The 14,469-nt window shown below is 50.8% G+C and overlaps 1 protein-coding gene across 1 annotated transcript; it reads right to left on the bottom strand.

The window, feature by feature from the left end:
• Nucleotides 1-211: 211 nt before the first annotated feature.
• ARHGDIB (Rho GDP dissociation inhibitor beta) lies at nucleotides 212-9,043 on the bottom strand. The gene is made up of 6 exons (XM_076335744.1): nucleotides 8,930-9,043; nucleotides 5,115-5,303; nucleotides 4,449-4,532; nucleotides 3,509-3,585; nucleotides 1,953-2,016; nucleotides 212-998 (listed from the first exon to the last, which is right to left on the bottom strand). Exons 2-6 carry the CDS (start codon nucleotides 5,290-5,292, stop codon nucleotides 799-801), a joined length of 603 nt encoding a protein of 200 aa, XP_076191859.1. The 5' UTR covers nucleotides 5,293-5,303; nucleotides 8,930-9,043; the 3' UTR covers nucleotides 212-798.
• Nucleotides 9,044-14,469: the final 5,426 nt, after the last annotated feature.

The following is a 14,469-nucleotide window of genomic DNA, read 5'->3' as shown; positions in this document are numbered from 1 at the left end:
TGGGCTTCAAAGAGGGATTCATGAAACCCCTGAAGGAAGCAGGTCTGAAATAATTTGCCTATAGTTAGGCTGATGTTTTGAAGGAGGAGGGCTATTTCCCTTCTGAAACATGCTCTTAAGCCTTCCTATAATGCATTCTCCACATCCACCTCACTGAAAAACATAATCCAAAGCCATACTCCAGAAAAGAATGTGACACTCATGCAGAAAAGAAGAAAGAAAGTGGTTTTATTCTTGGGACACTGAAGTCTTGTTACAGCATCTAGCTGCATTCCCCCTGACTGGTTTTGCCTGCACAAGGATGGATTTTAACAGGGTAGGGCACCAGATACAGACCAGGAGACCATCACGGGAGGTAAGTGACCATTTACAATGAGTCAGAGCACATGGCAAGTGTAACTCGGGGATTTTCCAGGGACCAGTCCGCCCTGCCAGGTGATCTTGTTTCCTAGAAAAGGCACTTCCGGACCGGAGTTGATACAGGAGAGATGGAGGCAGCAGGAGGAAGTACTGGGAGAGAGGGAGGGAGATGCTTCCCAATTTAACCCATTATGTGTCATGATGGGGCAGTGGTGAGAATGGGTGGGTTATTTTCAGTGTATCAGAAGCAGCAGCAAAGGCCGCCTGCAGGCCTGTGCATCGACCGAGGCTGGCACAGAGCCCCGGCTCCCACGGGAAGGGCTGCCAGGGCTGTGGCCGGCCGCAGTGGCAGGAAGAAGCAGCGTGGTGGGCATGGCCCACCTGGAGACTGGTGCAGGATGCAAAGGGATGGGAAGGGGGAAGGCAAACTGGGTGAACTCATTCTGTCCATTCCTTCTTGATGGACAGGTTCCACTCCCAGGTGAGATGGTCATGCTTGTCATCATCCGTGAAGAAGGACTTGTTGTGATAGGTGCCTCGAGCCAGCATACCCTTAGGAGCCTCCTCAATAGGCGTCAGGAACTCGTACTCCTCTGGCCGTGGCCCGTAGCTGCCAACCATGAATGTGGCTTTGTCCACTAGGAGAAAACAATCCACAAGGGATGAGCCCCTCAGGTGGGGAACGATAAAGGAGAGAAGAAGCCATGAGCATGGGCACAGATCACAGACAGAAAGGAGATAGTGGGGAGAGAAAGGGACAGTCCATGTCAGCAAGGGGAACAGAATCAGTGGAAAAAGTGGGTTGCTGAAGCACAAGGACAGCTGGAAGGATAAATAGATCGACAGGCAGATGGACAGGCAACTCAGTCTATACCCTCTTACATGTATGTGCTGCTGCAAGGGAGTGGGTACACCCAGCGCACGGCTCAAGATCTCTCTTGATCACCTGCTACTTCTCTTTTCTGGTGAGAAGACACCACTTATGTGTGCTGAACAGGACACTGAAGCCTTAGAGGTGGTTGCATGCAAAAATGCACACGTGGGATGTGTGTGTGCAAAATGGGGCCTTCCTCTGCCTTGTCCAGGCAGGGGAACACTGCACAAAGAGGAGAGGCCATGGGCAAACACTGGGCTCTGCACACAGTGGGAAGCTTTGTAGAGCAGCTCTGAATTTTACCAAGTGCATCTGGAAGAGCTTTCAGGGGGTGGGAAGCTCCGCACAGGCTGAGCCACTCTACAGGGGGTGGGGAGGGGAGGTGAAGAGCTCTGTATGGAGAGGAAATCTGTGGCAAGCACTGTCTAAGCAGTGTCTCTGGGGATTTTGCTGCTGCAGACAGTGGTGTAGCATACAGATACCAGAGCTGGCTCGTAATGAGTTCACACAGGCACAGGAAACAGTTGGCCTGGGTGATGCAGAGTGCAGGTTAATGCACCCTGCTGAGAAGTCTCGCCTCCTGCGTGGCAGCACAGGGAGGAGCCTCAGGTCCAAGGGAGGCTCTGTCCCAGCCCAGAGCTGCAGGAACACTTCTTTGAACAGAGGGAACACGGGGGTAGAAGCACTGGTGTGCAGGGCACAAAGGGCTTTTACTCACCCTTCACCCCTGTCCGGTAGGTGTGCTGCACATATTTCAGTCCCGACACGATGTCCCTGTTTACCTGCAAGAAGTGACCAGAAGTAAGCGCCACAGGAAGGCTTTTGGTTCTGTATCTGCTGTTTTTCTCTCCTTAGAGACATACCCATCTTGGCTCCCTACACCACTGCTCTCAAGCACTCAGCACAGGACACATTGTAGAAAGTCCTAACATGACTTCTCCATAGGCACCTGGAGACCTACAGCATCCTCTGTGCATCTCCTGCCCTTCCCCATCCTTTCCCTGACTTTGAGGCTAACTGGAGCCATCAGTCAGCTTCCCAAGACAGGCTGATGAGGACAAAGAAAAGTGAAGCACAGAGTTCCCAGTTAATAATTTCCCCATTGAAAACCAGACATGGGTGACTAGAGTCATCCCTCCAGCACAAATGGGTGGGCAAGATTAACTGAGCACTCCCAGCTGTACTCTAAGCTCAGTGGGGAGCTGGCAAGTGTGTCCTCAAGAGACAGAGGGACACAGTTTCGTTGATTATCTTTCCTCAAATCTCCCATGGATAGCTTGGATGTATCCTTTGCTGTCCCCCTCCAGCATACACTGCCTTCCCGTGGCACAACTCAATCTGGAAACAAGACGGGCAGATCCTTTTACGTCCCCAGGGAGAATTCACATGGTGCCAGCTCTTACCAGCCTTGGGACTGAGGGAGGGAGTTAGACTAACTTGTCTGGCTCCAGGCGTCTCCTGTCAACAGGGCTCTCATACAGATGGAAATATTTCATAGCACAAAGGAGAGCTGGAGGTGTCTCTGGGGACAGTCATTTCTGAGACAGCAAGTAAGCCTCAGAGAAGGGAAATCTTTCCTACAGAACCCACAACATTAACACTTTCCCTCCTTCGTTTCAGGAAAACTATCCTCCCTCCCTTTTTGCCTTCTCTGCCAAAGCCAGCTTTGTCTACAGCAAATGTGTGGAGATGATCACTTCAGTGCTGGATGCCACACTGTAGTGTGGTTGAGTTTCATTTTCAGCTGGAAACAGAAGAAATGGCTGACGTACTGGTTAATGGGAGAGGGGGAGAAATGAGCCCATTTGGGTATATCGTGACCCAGAAGAACTCACGTATCTTCAGCCAAATTCTACAGCATTAGATCTTTTTTATGCATACATGAAGCCCAGCAATGCAGACTGAACCAGTACTTTATGGAAAGCCATTATCTCTTCTCCTCCCTCTCCATTCCCATTTTGTGTGAATTAAAGATTTTCTGGTGGCTGAAAAGCCAAGCCAAACTCAGCCAAAACTACCCATCTAGCTTCCAAATCACCTGTTGTTCACCATTGTGGGTGGACAGAAAGCAACTTCTTCCAAGGGGCGAGCAAGCAGAAGCAATTCCCTGGAAAGATCTGGTCTCTTGTTGGGTAGAACGACACCTGAAGCTAGGGGAGCTTTACAAGGGCCCAGCTTTCGGGCAGGCATGCTGCCCGGCTCTAGTTATCTGATAGACTGCTGGTGACTGGCCTCAGCAACTGATGAGAAGCAACAGGAAGGAAAACAACTCACTCTGAAGTGGATCTTAACTCTGTATTCCACTCCTTCCTTTAATACGAAGGTCTCTTTCTTGAGTGCTTCAAGGTCACCTGTAAAGAGAGGATCAAGCCATTAGCCAGAGGTGTCACAGCGAGAAGAGATCACACGCGGTGGGATGGGGCTGGGATTTGTGTCAGAGGTGAGCATCCCTTCAAAAGATGGCACACCTGCAAAATGAGTATACGGAGGTCTATACAAGCAATTGCACTGTGAGAGCACATACACAGAAACGCCTGGGCATACGTCTGCAGACGTCTGCAGATGTCTGCATCTACATCTATGAAGATAATGACTAAACAAACACAGGTCTGGGCACATATACACAAAGATATTTATGTGCAGGCTCATTGTTGGGCATCTGCAGGAGCATGCGCACGCTTCATCCATGCCCAGCCCCAGGCTGGGGTGAGCAGACCATGTTTCGCAGCTCCTGCCCAGCTTGCGAGGCTGCCTGGGCTCTGCAGGGCTCTGCATGGTTTCGGTTGAACAGGAAGCCTCTGGGCTCCTCCGGGCCCAGCTTCCTCTCTCTGCAGAAAAGCCCATATAAGGTGAAGCCTGGTTCTCTCCCCATGTGCCCAGGAGCCGGAACTGCAGTATTGCTTGATTCTGAAGTTTCAAAAAAGCTCGTTACCCAAATGCATGCACATCCCTTGTGCTTGTGAGGTCTCATTGGAAGGAAATAAAAGAAGGCAGGAGAAACCCAGGAGCTCCTAGACCCTTGACACTCTCCTCAATTACATCTCCTTTTCTTTTTCATATGTGTATACCTTAAAATAAGAAACAAGGCTAAGATGCCCTCAGAGTTCCTCTAAAACCCACTGCAGCATCCCAAGGACAAACTCCCTTACAATTTGAAGCATGCCAGGGCCTTTGCTTGTTCCCCTTCGTGCCCAAGGACAGAGTCTGTGCCTACCTGTAAGGTCCATAGTGATCGGTCCTGGAGCAGAGTCACATACCAGGGTAAGTCGGGTGACCACCACATTGGGAGCTGTTGGGTCTGCAGGTAGGAAAGTCAGGGGAAAGCTGTCAGCTTGCAAAATTAAATGCAGGGGGAGGGGAACAACAGTGAAGAAACAGGGTTGCTTTCCCACACAGAAACTGCACTTCATGAAACACCCAATAACAGCAGGCTTCTCTTAGTACAATAGGACCATGCATCTACCCCAGTCCTTCAACATGGATCCCTCCAGCCTCCATCCCAATACTTAGAGGAGGTCTTTCTGCTACAGGAGACTCCCCTCTTAAGATCATTCTGAGCAGCAAGGCCCCCTTTCAGCATAGGTTGGTCCCCTTATTTTTCTAACCCCTCAGGAGTCCTCCAAGGCCCACACACCTCCCACCACAAGTCCCTTTCTGATGCCAGCACTCCCTAGTAATCTTACACCTAATGCTCAGAGCATCTTCCCTGCTTTCTTTACATGCATCTCTCCACCTGCCCATCCCCAGTCCTCCAGCAGAAGCGGTGTATGTGCCTGGTCAAACAAGCTCCCTCTTCTTTGAGGCCACCTTGCCCCATCCCCACAGCACACTGTTGTGATGCATCTCCCCAGTCCCTTCCTATCAGTGTGCCCCAGCCTACCTACTACCACAGGTCCATCTCCCAGCAGGGACTTCTTGTACTTAGCGAGGCTTTCATCATCCTTGTCCAACTCTTGCAGCTCCTGCAGTGTTTTCTGGGGAGGAGGTTTGTAGTTGAGTTTCCCATCCAGCTCATCATCATCTTCTTCCACATGAGGTTCTTGGGTGTTCTCAGTCATGGTCACTTGGTCTGGGTAACAGAGGAGAGGCCAGTCAACGGGATTTCTCCGCAGGGGGGTAGCGTCTCTGGGGGCACTTGGTCTGGGCACAGTGTGATTCAGTCCCCCAGGCAGGCACCTGCCCAGCGTCTAACACAGCAGGATTGTTACAGGCAAATGGCGATGGTGATGGGCTGCAATCCTAACACTGCCGTGCTGATATTCTGGCTCAAACACAATCCCCCTCTGCCCCCGCTCCTCTCCCTGCAGGCACCACGTGCACATGCAGACCTACACCATTCTTCCCTCCCGGGGAGGAGGTGCGGGAGCGGAGGCTGAAATCGGAGTGATTTACAGCCACTCTGCAGCGCGGTTGCTGGCCGGCAACCCTGCAATTACATGCCACCATACAAGGTTTCAGCACTCGCCAGCTATCTTGCACAAAGAGCCACTGCCACACACAAACATGAATAAAGCCAAGGCCAGAGGTTTCATTCACCCTCTCATAACAGGTTAAAAGCCATGGTCAGGCAGCATTTCATACAAAGATCAAACACCTGACAGCAACTATCTTGTATTAGCAAGTCATCTAAAGCCCTCAAGGAAACGCACTCGCTACAGTCTATCTGCTGGTATTCCCAGTGCTTGCTCCCAGGAACAGCTCACTTCATGCACCTATCAGGTCTCCTTCCCACTGAGGAAGGAAGCGCAATGGTGACCGCATCCAGCCCAGCTGCAGAGCAGCCCTGCATACCTCCGCTGCATCAGTGGGGCTTCTCGGAAAGGAGAGGCAGGACGGCTGGAGCCTGCAGCCACACAGCCAGCACGGCTGGGACATGCGCCACTGAATGCAGGAGGGCAGCAAAGCTGCTTGAGTGGCATCCCAAATGGGAGCCAGAGCAGGGAGAGATCAACTGATGGGCAGCCAGGCAGAGGGCAGGGAATGGGGAACAGGAGACAAAGGCAGGAGAGGTGAGCAGTGCTGTGCCACGTCCCCCTTAGTCAGCTGCCTGCCTTGCGGAGCCAGCCACACGGTCCTAGCCACCTTCTCACTCTTCAGAGAAAGGCTGAAAACCAGAGCAGTGCCCTGGTGCAGTGATGGTTGTCGTAAATGGCCAAGCCATTCCTTGGCATTTGGCAGCAAGGAGATTTGGTCAAGTTACACAGATCATTCAGTTCACTTCAGCTTATCCTTACATTAACTCCTTCTCAGAGGCTGTCCCTGCTAAAAATTCCCCTTATTTGCAATTTCCCCAGCAAGCCCTTTATCCCTCTTTGCAGCTGTGGCCTTAACATTTGCCCCTGCTCCCAAAAGTTAAATTGGGAGCTACCAGGGTAGTTTTCTCATTCATTAAAACAGAAAGGACATACAAAAAAAATATATGCAACTGTTCAGTGTGAATCAGCAAGCGGAATCAGGCAGCAATGAGTAATATGCAGACCTCCCAGTGCAATTCCAGTGGAAAAAAAAATCAAGGAGGGGTATATTGGCATGTTACAAAGGGACAGAGTAGGACCGAGCAGCACAGGAACAAGAAGACTCAGTCCAGCATGCTAATGGGCAATGGCCCTGATGCAAGACTATTTTGCAACGACATTTTGTGGTGAGTCAGGAACTAGTGCAGAGTGAGCAGCTGGGAAATAAAAGGGGATCCCAACTCAAATGGACAGGAAAGAAAGCAGGTCCCAGCAGCTGAATATCCTTGGCTGAGTTCATGCCCAGCCCTAGGAGTGTGAAGGACCTACGTACCATAGGAAAGGCCCTTGAGCTTGTCCTCATGAGGAAGGAAACCAGAAGCTCCCTCAAGAAAGCAATGATTGCTCATGCCCCACTGCTCCGCAGCCCCAGCAAAGACACCTTACAAAGCCTTGCGATCCCCTCAGTGCCATCCCACACTCAGCACAGGAAGAGGACGTGATGAGCCATGGCAGCCACCGCCAGGTCTTGCCTTCCACTTGGGCTCCAGCTGGAGATCTGAGTCATTTCCACTCTCCTGAGCTCTCTCGCGATACTAGGCTGCATCTGCCACCACTACAACAACAGAACAGAGCTGCCTGCCTGCCCCCGTCCTCCACGGGGGAGGTTGTGGTTTATCACAGGAGAGGGAGAGACCCAGGCAATGGAGAGAGAGATCTCTGGCCACGCACAGAGAAAAGGCAGAGAGTCAGGGCTGGACCAGCTGGTTGTTCCCCATCCCTCAGACCTTTCCTTTGCATCACACATGCCGCAGAGACTCCCTGCCAGCCCGTGTGGGCAGCTCACTTGAGGTGGGGATGCTTTTAGGTTCTGAAAACCTCCCAGAGAGGTGGGCAGGCAGCCTGCTGTGCCAACAGCAAGAGCCCGCTGTGGTACAGCACCAGCCAGGCTGTCTGGGCTGAACAACCCCTGGCTCACATGTGTCTCAGGATGGCACCGATCAGACCCAATTCTGGCATTTCTCCCCAAGTTGTGGACCTGACCCTGCCTTCCTGCCAAATTCCCAGGCAGGAGGTGACCAAGAGGAAAGCTCACGTCAGCTGTCCCTGCCTCTACTCGCTCCAGCTCTGCGACTGCTCCCCTCTGCAAGCTGAGATATGCTATTGGGCTCAGGCACCAAAGCTTCCCCAGAGTCAGCATGTCAGTACCCAACCGTCCGGGTCCCTGGGCTCCTGTATCACTGCCCCAGCCAAGGGCTGGGCTAAGATGGAGACCCCCATGGCCTCAGGCCACAAGCCTCATTAAAAATGAGAAAATTAACCCTATAAATGCTCTATGCAAGGCGAAATTTGGGTGATTTGTGCTCTGCCCCGCCACATTTTTCTTCCTTTCCTGCAGCCCCAACTCGCAGCCGTGCATCACCTGCACCTCTGAGGCCTAGCAGCACCCACAAAGCAGCAGGGAGAGGGGCAGGGGCAGAGCTAAGGACCCCCTGCCAGAGAGAGAGATGGCTGCAGGAAGCGAAGGAGGAATCATGCCACGCCGAGAGGTGCCAGGGTCTCTCAGCTGGGCTCTGCCTGTGCCAGGGGTGGGTGGCTGCCCTCGCACCTGCAGCAGGAGGGGGCAGGGGGGCAGGAGATGTGGTGGATGGTGAGCACCTCCTTGCCCCCCATGCCGCCACAGGGCACAAAGAGCTATGTCACAGGGTCATCATTTTATTTGCCCTCCCTCTGTGCATCAAATTCACTCCCCCAAACCACCCCTTGATCGAGGGCTTATCTCCAGGAAGCGGGTTTGGCAGGGAGGAAGCAATTTTCCGCGATGGGGGAGAAACACGCCAGCCCCACCAGCGCCCCCGGCCCTGGCCTCCCCATCCCACCCCCCTGGGGTGCGAGAGCAGAAAGGGAGCCCATTGCCCAGCCACCCCCGCGGACCGCCGGGTACCACTCCGCAGGGATACACGCGCCGTCACCCCCGGGGCCCTCCCGCCACCCTGGGGGCGCGGGGGCTGCCTCCCCTTCCCCTGCCCCTCCACCCCACCACAGCGCGGAGCCCGACTTCCCCCTCGGATGCAGTCAGGGCCCTGCCCGTCTCCCCGGGCAAGGCTGGGCAACGGAGCCAGCCGCCGGGAGCGAAGGCGCAAAGTTGCGCGGCACCAGGGGAGAGCGATCCAGGGGTGAGCCCGCTCCTCTCCCCCTGCCCGGCTCCCCCCTTCCTCCCCTCGCCTGGGCTCGTACTCACCGGCTGAGCGGCGCCTGCGGCCGGGGTCCTCCTCCGCCCTCAGCGCTCAGCTTTGAGCTTTGGCAGTTGGAGCAGGAAGGAAGTTGGTGAAGAGAGAGAAAAAAAAAAAATAACTCTCACACGCAAAAAAAAAAAAAAAAAAAAAAAAAGGCAGCCGCCGCCACCACCAGCCCACTCGCAGAGGAAGCCCTGCGCGGCCCCGCATGCTGCAGCGTTCCGCCGCCTGCCTGCCCCGCTTTGTCTGCGCGCCCGCCCGCCCGGCGCTGCGCTCTTTTTGCGCAGCGGTGCGCAGGGCTTTGTCTGCGGAGGAGAGCCCGGCCAGGGACGCGGCAGCGCTCCCCGTGCGCGGCTCCAGGCGCTCGGTGCGTGCTGCTGTGTCTGGGAGGTCTTTGTTTTTCTGCCCTGGCTTTTATTTTGTTTATTTTCCTGGTGTAATTAAGGTCGATTTCAAAAGCTGGCCCTTATTTATACCTATTAAAATAGGTGGAGAATCAGGTTGAGTGCATTCCTGCATACATGGGGGGTGAGGGGGTGTGCAAACGGGGGTCATTGCAGATGAACCTCATTTTTCCTGGTTAACACATGCTACCTGCTGCACTTAATCAGCTAATTGTTCCCAACTCCCAGCCATTTTCACAGAAGCAGTTTCAAAAATCAACCACCTCAGGAAGAACAAGCTGTCATTTCCCAGGGATGCTTAAATGATCAGAAAGATTTTACACCACTTCCTCTCTGAAAGATCAGCAGATTTTCTCTTTCTTTTCAACTCACGGAGTGCCCACTTAGTTCTTCAGTCACATAAGTCCTTCACACACACAGTCCTCAGTGCAGAATTTAAGAACAATTTAGATCATTGGTTTGCAACCAACAAATCTGGATCTGCAATGACTGATAGACTGCTCTTAATGCATTTGCAGAAGCAAAATAAGCAAAGAAAATCTATTGTCAATGGGCTTAAATTCACTGCCCCTGATCCACATGTCCATTAGAAAACGTTCATCGTACACGAATTTTTAAAGGTTGCAAGCAACTGAGTAAGAGGGCTCTCCTTCAGGGATGGACAGATCTCAGAAGAGGGGGACTGATTTTCCCAGCCTACCATTGCTTTCATTTAGGCTATGGGTGGCACTTTGATTCTGACCTCATGCATTTCAAGGGACAAACAGAGCATATGTCTGGCTGGCAGTGGATTCCCATTTAGCAGGGGCTGTAGCCTCAGAAACATTTTAAGCCTCCATGAATTAGCTTCACCACCAAGAGAAATTATTTTATTCTCTGCTGCTCTTTTTCACTCCTACGCTAACCCTCCCCGTGGGCCAGCACAAGAGAACTGAGCTGAATACAGCACTGAGCTGAGTTTAAAATGTACCTGGCAAAAATCTGTGAGCAAATGCATAAGTATATACCAGTAAGTTTTAAACCCAGATAGGTTTCCCGATCCTTGTTCACGACAGCCAAATGTGCCTAAACCTTTGTGCCAGCACAAGGGAAGGAGCTGCGTGGGATAGGGATTGGGAAAGGACAGAGGAAATTCTTTCAATGACAGTGCCACATTATGGTGGCTCAAACTGTTCATGTGAACAGTCCTGGCCTGGGAAAGGTGTGAAGAGTTGGATGTGTTAATTATGGGGAGCTTTGAGGAAATGGTCTTGTTAAGCAGCCCCTGCGTCTTGTACATCAACTTCTTGTCTTGGTTACTGTGCTGTCTGGACTAACTCTCTGATTTCAGCAGACTTCCTAATTTGTACTGGGAGACCAGAACACCCTTTTGGCTGGGAGGGTGTGTGGGTTGAGGTTACCGTTCACTCATGGCTTGGCTTGAGATTTCCTTGGTTTTAGCAGTTGTGTAGAAACACCAGTGCAAGCATAACTCTAGCGTTATTATGATAATTTTTGCTGGAGGATAGTAGGGTTTAGCTTTCTCTCTCTTATTTTTTTTTTAGTTGGAGATAAATACCAGACTGCCTGTGTAGCTATTTGCACACTATTTCTAAATGTGTGTAAGCATACCTCAAGACCAGTATATCCACAAATGTGCATAGAAGTATAGGGACATACAGCTGTGTGCCACCACAGGTATGCACACTCAGCCTATATTGGCACGTCTGCCTAGCACGCAGGAGAAACAGATTTTACTCCTAGATTAGAAATTAGCCAGTATGTAATCATGGGTAAATCATGTCATTGCTCTGTGCATCTTCCTATTGGTAAGAGGGGTGAGAAGGAGCTGCAGATGTTGCATATGCACCATGCCGAGCAGATGGGAGCTTAGAAGGCAGCCGTCATCCTTTGGGTCAGCATATCCAACATCCCGCTGGGGAACCACGTCACTGATCTGCTGGAAGAAAGGCAGGTTTTGAACCCCGTTGGAGCAGAACATCACCGGTAGATCAGCAAAACCCTACCAACAAGTACCATCCTCTGACAAACTGATGCCATGCAATGAAGATCATCTCTTGGCAGATGTTGTCCAAGCCCAGCCAATTCTTATGTCTGTGACAGAAGGAGGCAAGGATAGCAGCTAGAGTGTACCTGCTTTATTGCAAAGGAAAAGGTAATATTTCAAATGTGTGCTTAGTTGGAAAATGATATTTTCTACTTAAAATATTATTATTAGGTCTTATTTACTTTGTCCCCACTGATCACAATTAGTTGTACAATTAGTTGACCACATTAATACGTGTAATCAACCACTAGTGTCTAAACTTATTTCAAGTAAATAGCCAAAAGCTTATGTAAATTTTTAATTGCATATCCTTCAACTACACAACCCTTACTCTCAACAGTCACGTGTCTTCTGTAGCACCTTATTGGACCCAACAAATCTTGAGGTTTCTTAAAAATTGTAAGATTAAAAAAAATTAGGCATGGCATTTTTTTTTCTATTTGCATTTGGATTGCTGCCATAAGCTGTCCAGCATTTCTGGGTTTGAATTTTCTAGATTGGTGGTACATTGCTGCTGCGTGCTGCTAAATGTCATCTCCATGTTCTGCAGAAGAAGAGGCTGCATTTGAGGAAAGGAACTATTTTATGGCCTTTAGAAGCGACTAATTCAGGAAACCATCACCTGGTTAGAATCCTTTACTTTCACCTACTCTTTAATTATAAAACTTTCTAATTTGGAGCTGAAATTTCCCAGGCTGGAAGCTCTGGGGGGAAAAATAAAGAGAGATTTTAGTCCAGGCGGGGAATCAATTTTTGTAATTGTAAGAGGCCCAATAGTGTAATATTTTTTTCTACTGCTGTTGTAAAGTGGTTTGTTTTGGAGCTTCTCATTTTCATTTGCACTGAACTCAGTACATAGTGTTACTAACTCACATTACTCTCTAATGAATAATGTTGCTGAATCCTGCCACTGTCATGAGCTTTGCCTCCCCCTCAAACTTTTTGCAATCTCTGGGAAGACTACAGGCGATACACTGGGAAGACACCCTCATGGTGCAGCAAATTCATGTCAACAGCTGCTGCAAAGTAAGCATCAGTTTTGGCCGTGGGTGTCCCCCAGGTGGTGTCCCTCACTATATGCAGAGATCCTTTCTTCTCCAGAGATGAGAGGAGGTAATCCAGGCCTGAGGCAGTCACAAGGTGATGAGCATGTGGGGAGGGTGACAGGTTGGGGAGCTCAGACACAAGGTCTTTCCTTGCCATATGAGGGGGCATTCACTGCATCACAAGGTGCCACCCAACTCTTTGGTAAACTCAGCACTGCCTCCTCCACCTACCACTTAAGGTGGATAAACAGGGGGATGCAGCCTGTGAAGCATGAACTGATCGTGTGTGGATAAAACTCAGGCACAAGGTGTCCCAGGGTTTGCTTTAAAAGGCAGCATCCTAAGGTTGATCCTGTTGTGCCTAGCACACATGGTGCCCATCTTCTTCCTACTCAGTGCCACTCACCCCTCCTAACGTGCTACAAGGGAGTGTGCAAGCCGCCGGGGTGGGAAGGGAGGAAAGGGATGGGGGCTAGACATGGTGCCGGGCAAGGGAGCCAATATTCAGCATGGAGAGCAAGGAGGAAGAAGGCACTTTGGGGTGCAGCCACAGAGACCCTGGTAAGGGCTTAGCTGGGTTTCCCACCCCCTGATCCCATGGCAATCCCTTCAAACCACCTGGCCACAGGATTTGGGAGCTTTCAGCTGGGTGAGGAGCTGACCCTCAGAAAACGTGACTAGGTGCTCCATCTCTCCAGCTCCTTCAGAAGAGATTTCCTTGAAAGACGGAGAGAAGATTGGAGATTTAATGCTTGTCTAAGCAGCTTTCAGGCCAGTTAACATGCTAATCCCATAACCCCCATCTCCAGCCTGAAGGTGTGCAAAGACTTCACATGTCACTTCTGGATGACTCAACTCCCCTGGGGGAGCGAGGGGAACAGCAAGACAGAGAAAGGAAAAGGATTTGGTTGGGGATGATTGAGTAGGGGCAAAACAGAGCCAGTTTCCTCCAGAGGCTAGCCTGAGAAAGGCTGAAGATGGACAGAGCAGCCCAGTAAAGGAGAGGGAGATCTAAGCTGGTGGAAGGGGGAGAGTGAGAGGACAGGGCTGGGTGAGGGGAAGAAGGTCCCTGCCACCGGGGAGCAGGGGTGTCTTCTCTGCACCCCCTGCACTCCAGAGCCCAGCATGGAGGAAAGCAGCTTTTGCTCTCCATCCCTCAGTGGATGTCATGGTGGGAGCTGGCATCTTGCAGGGGGTGGTGTCCTAGAGAAGTCACCCACTGGAGCTGGATTTGAAAGAAGACTGGATTATTTTAGGACCTCTCAGAAAACAGGTGGTTATGTAAGGTCATATCTCAGCAAGTGTAATCAAATCTCAGCCCTAAGCTGATCACCAGGCAGGGTGTTAGGATGTATTTATCCAAGCACTCCTCCTTGCATTGTGACTTTCCTCCAAGACATCTAGAGCTGAAGCTGGGACTAAATTAGGAGGAGAGCTGCGCCATCCTCTCCTCCTCTGCTGGCCTTAGAAAATCTCACTTGCCAGCTGCACCCTTCCTTGCCTGTGCTAAACACTCCTCTCAACAGCGACCTTGATTTTATATTGGAATTCATAGCTCCATGTCAGGCTGTGTCCAAACTCCCGCTAGATCTTAGGTGCCTTATGTGCCTTGGTGCTTTAGCCTTAGCAGTGCTCAGGGCATGCTGCTTGCAGCTACATAACCTCTCTCTGAAGCCATGAGGCAGTAATTATCAGCGTCTCTGTGGCAACATTTTTCCTTTATTGCACTTGTGCTGTTGCCATATTATTGCTCTCATGGCCCTGCCTCTGCAAACCCCCACAGTGTTATTGTGGCAGATTCTCGTGGAAAGCACCGATGTGAGAATTGCCCTTTCTCCCTCTCCTTCTTTATCTCTTGTTTTGTAGACTTTAGTATATAGAAGAGAAAAACAAATATGGTGCTCAACAAAGCAGGTAACAGCTGTTTAAATTCTCAATAAATATTATCCAATAATATATATTCGCAGAAGCTTAACAAGCAATGAATGTGCAACATTTGCACGTGATGAGCATTCTCCTCTCAGAGCTAACAGAATCACAACCAGGAA

This window comes from Aptenodytes patagonicus, chromosome 1 (genome assembly GCF_965638725.1).
Source record: "Aptenodytes patagonicus chromosome 1, bAptPat1.pri.cur, whole genome shotgun sequence".
NCBI classification, from domain to species: Eukaryota; Metazoa; Chordata; class Aves; order Sphenisciformes; family Spheniscidae; genus Aptenodytes; species Aptenodytes patagonicus.
Note: the sequence above shows the minus strand (reverse complement) of the source record. Positions and strands in the feature narration are given on the sequence as shown.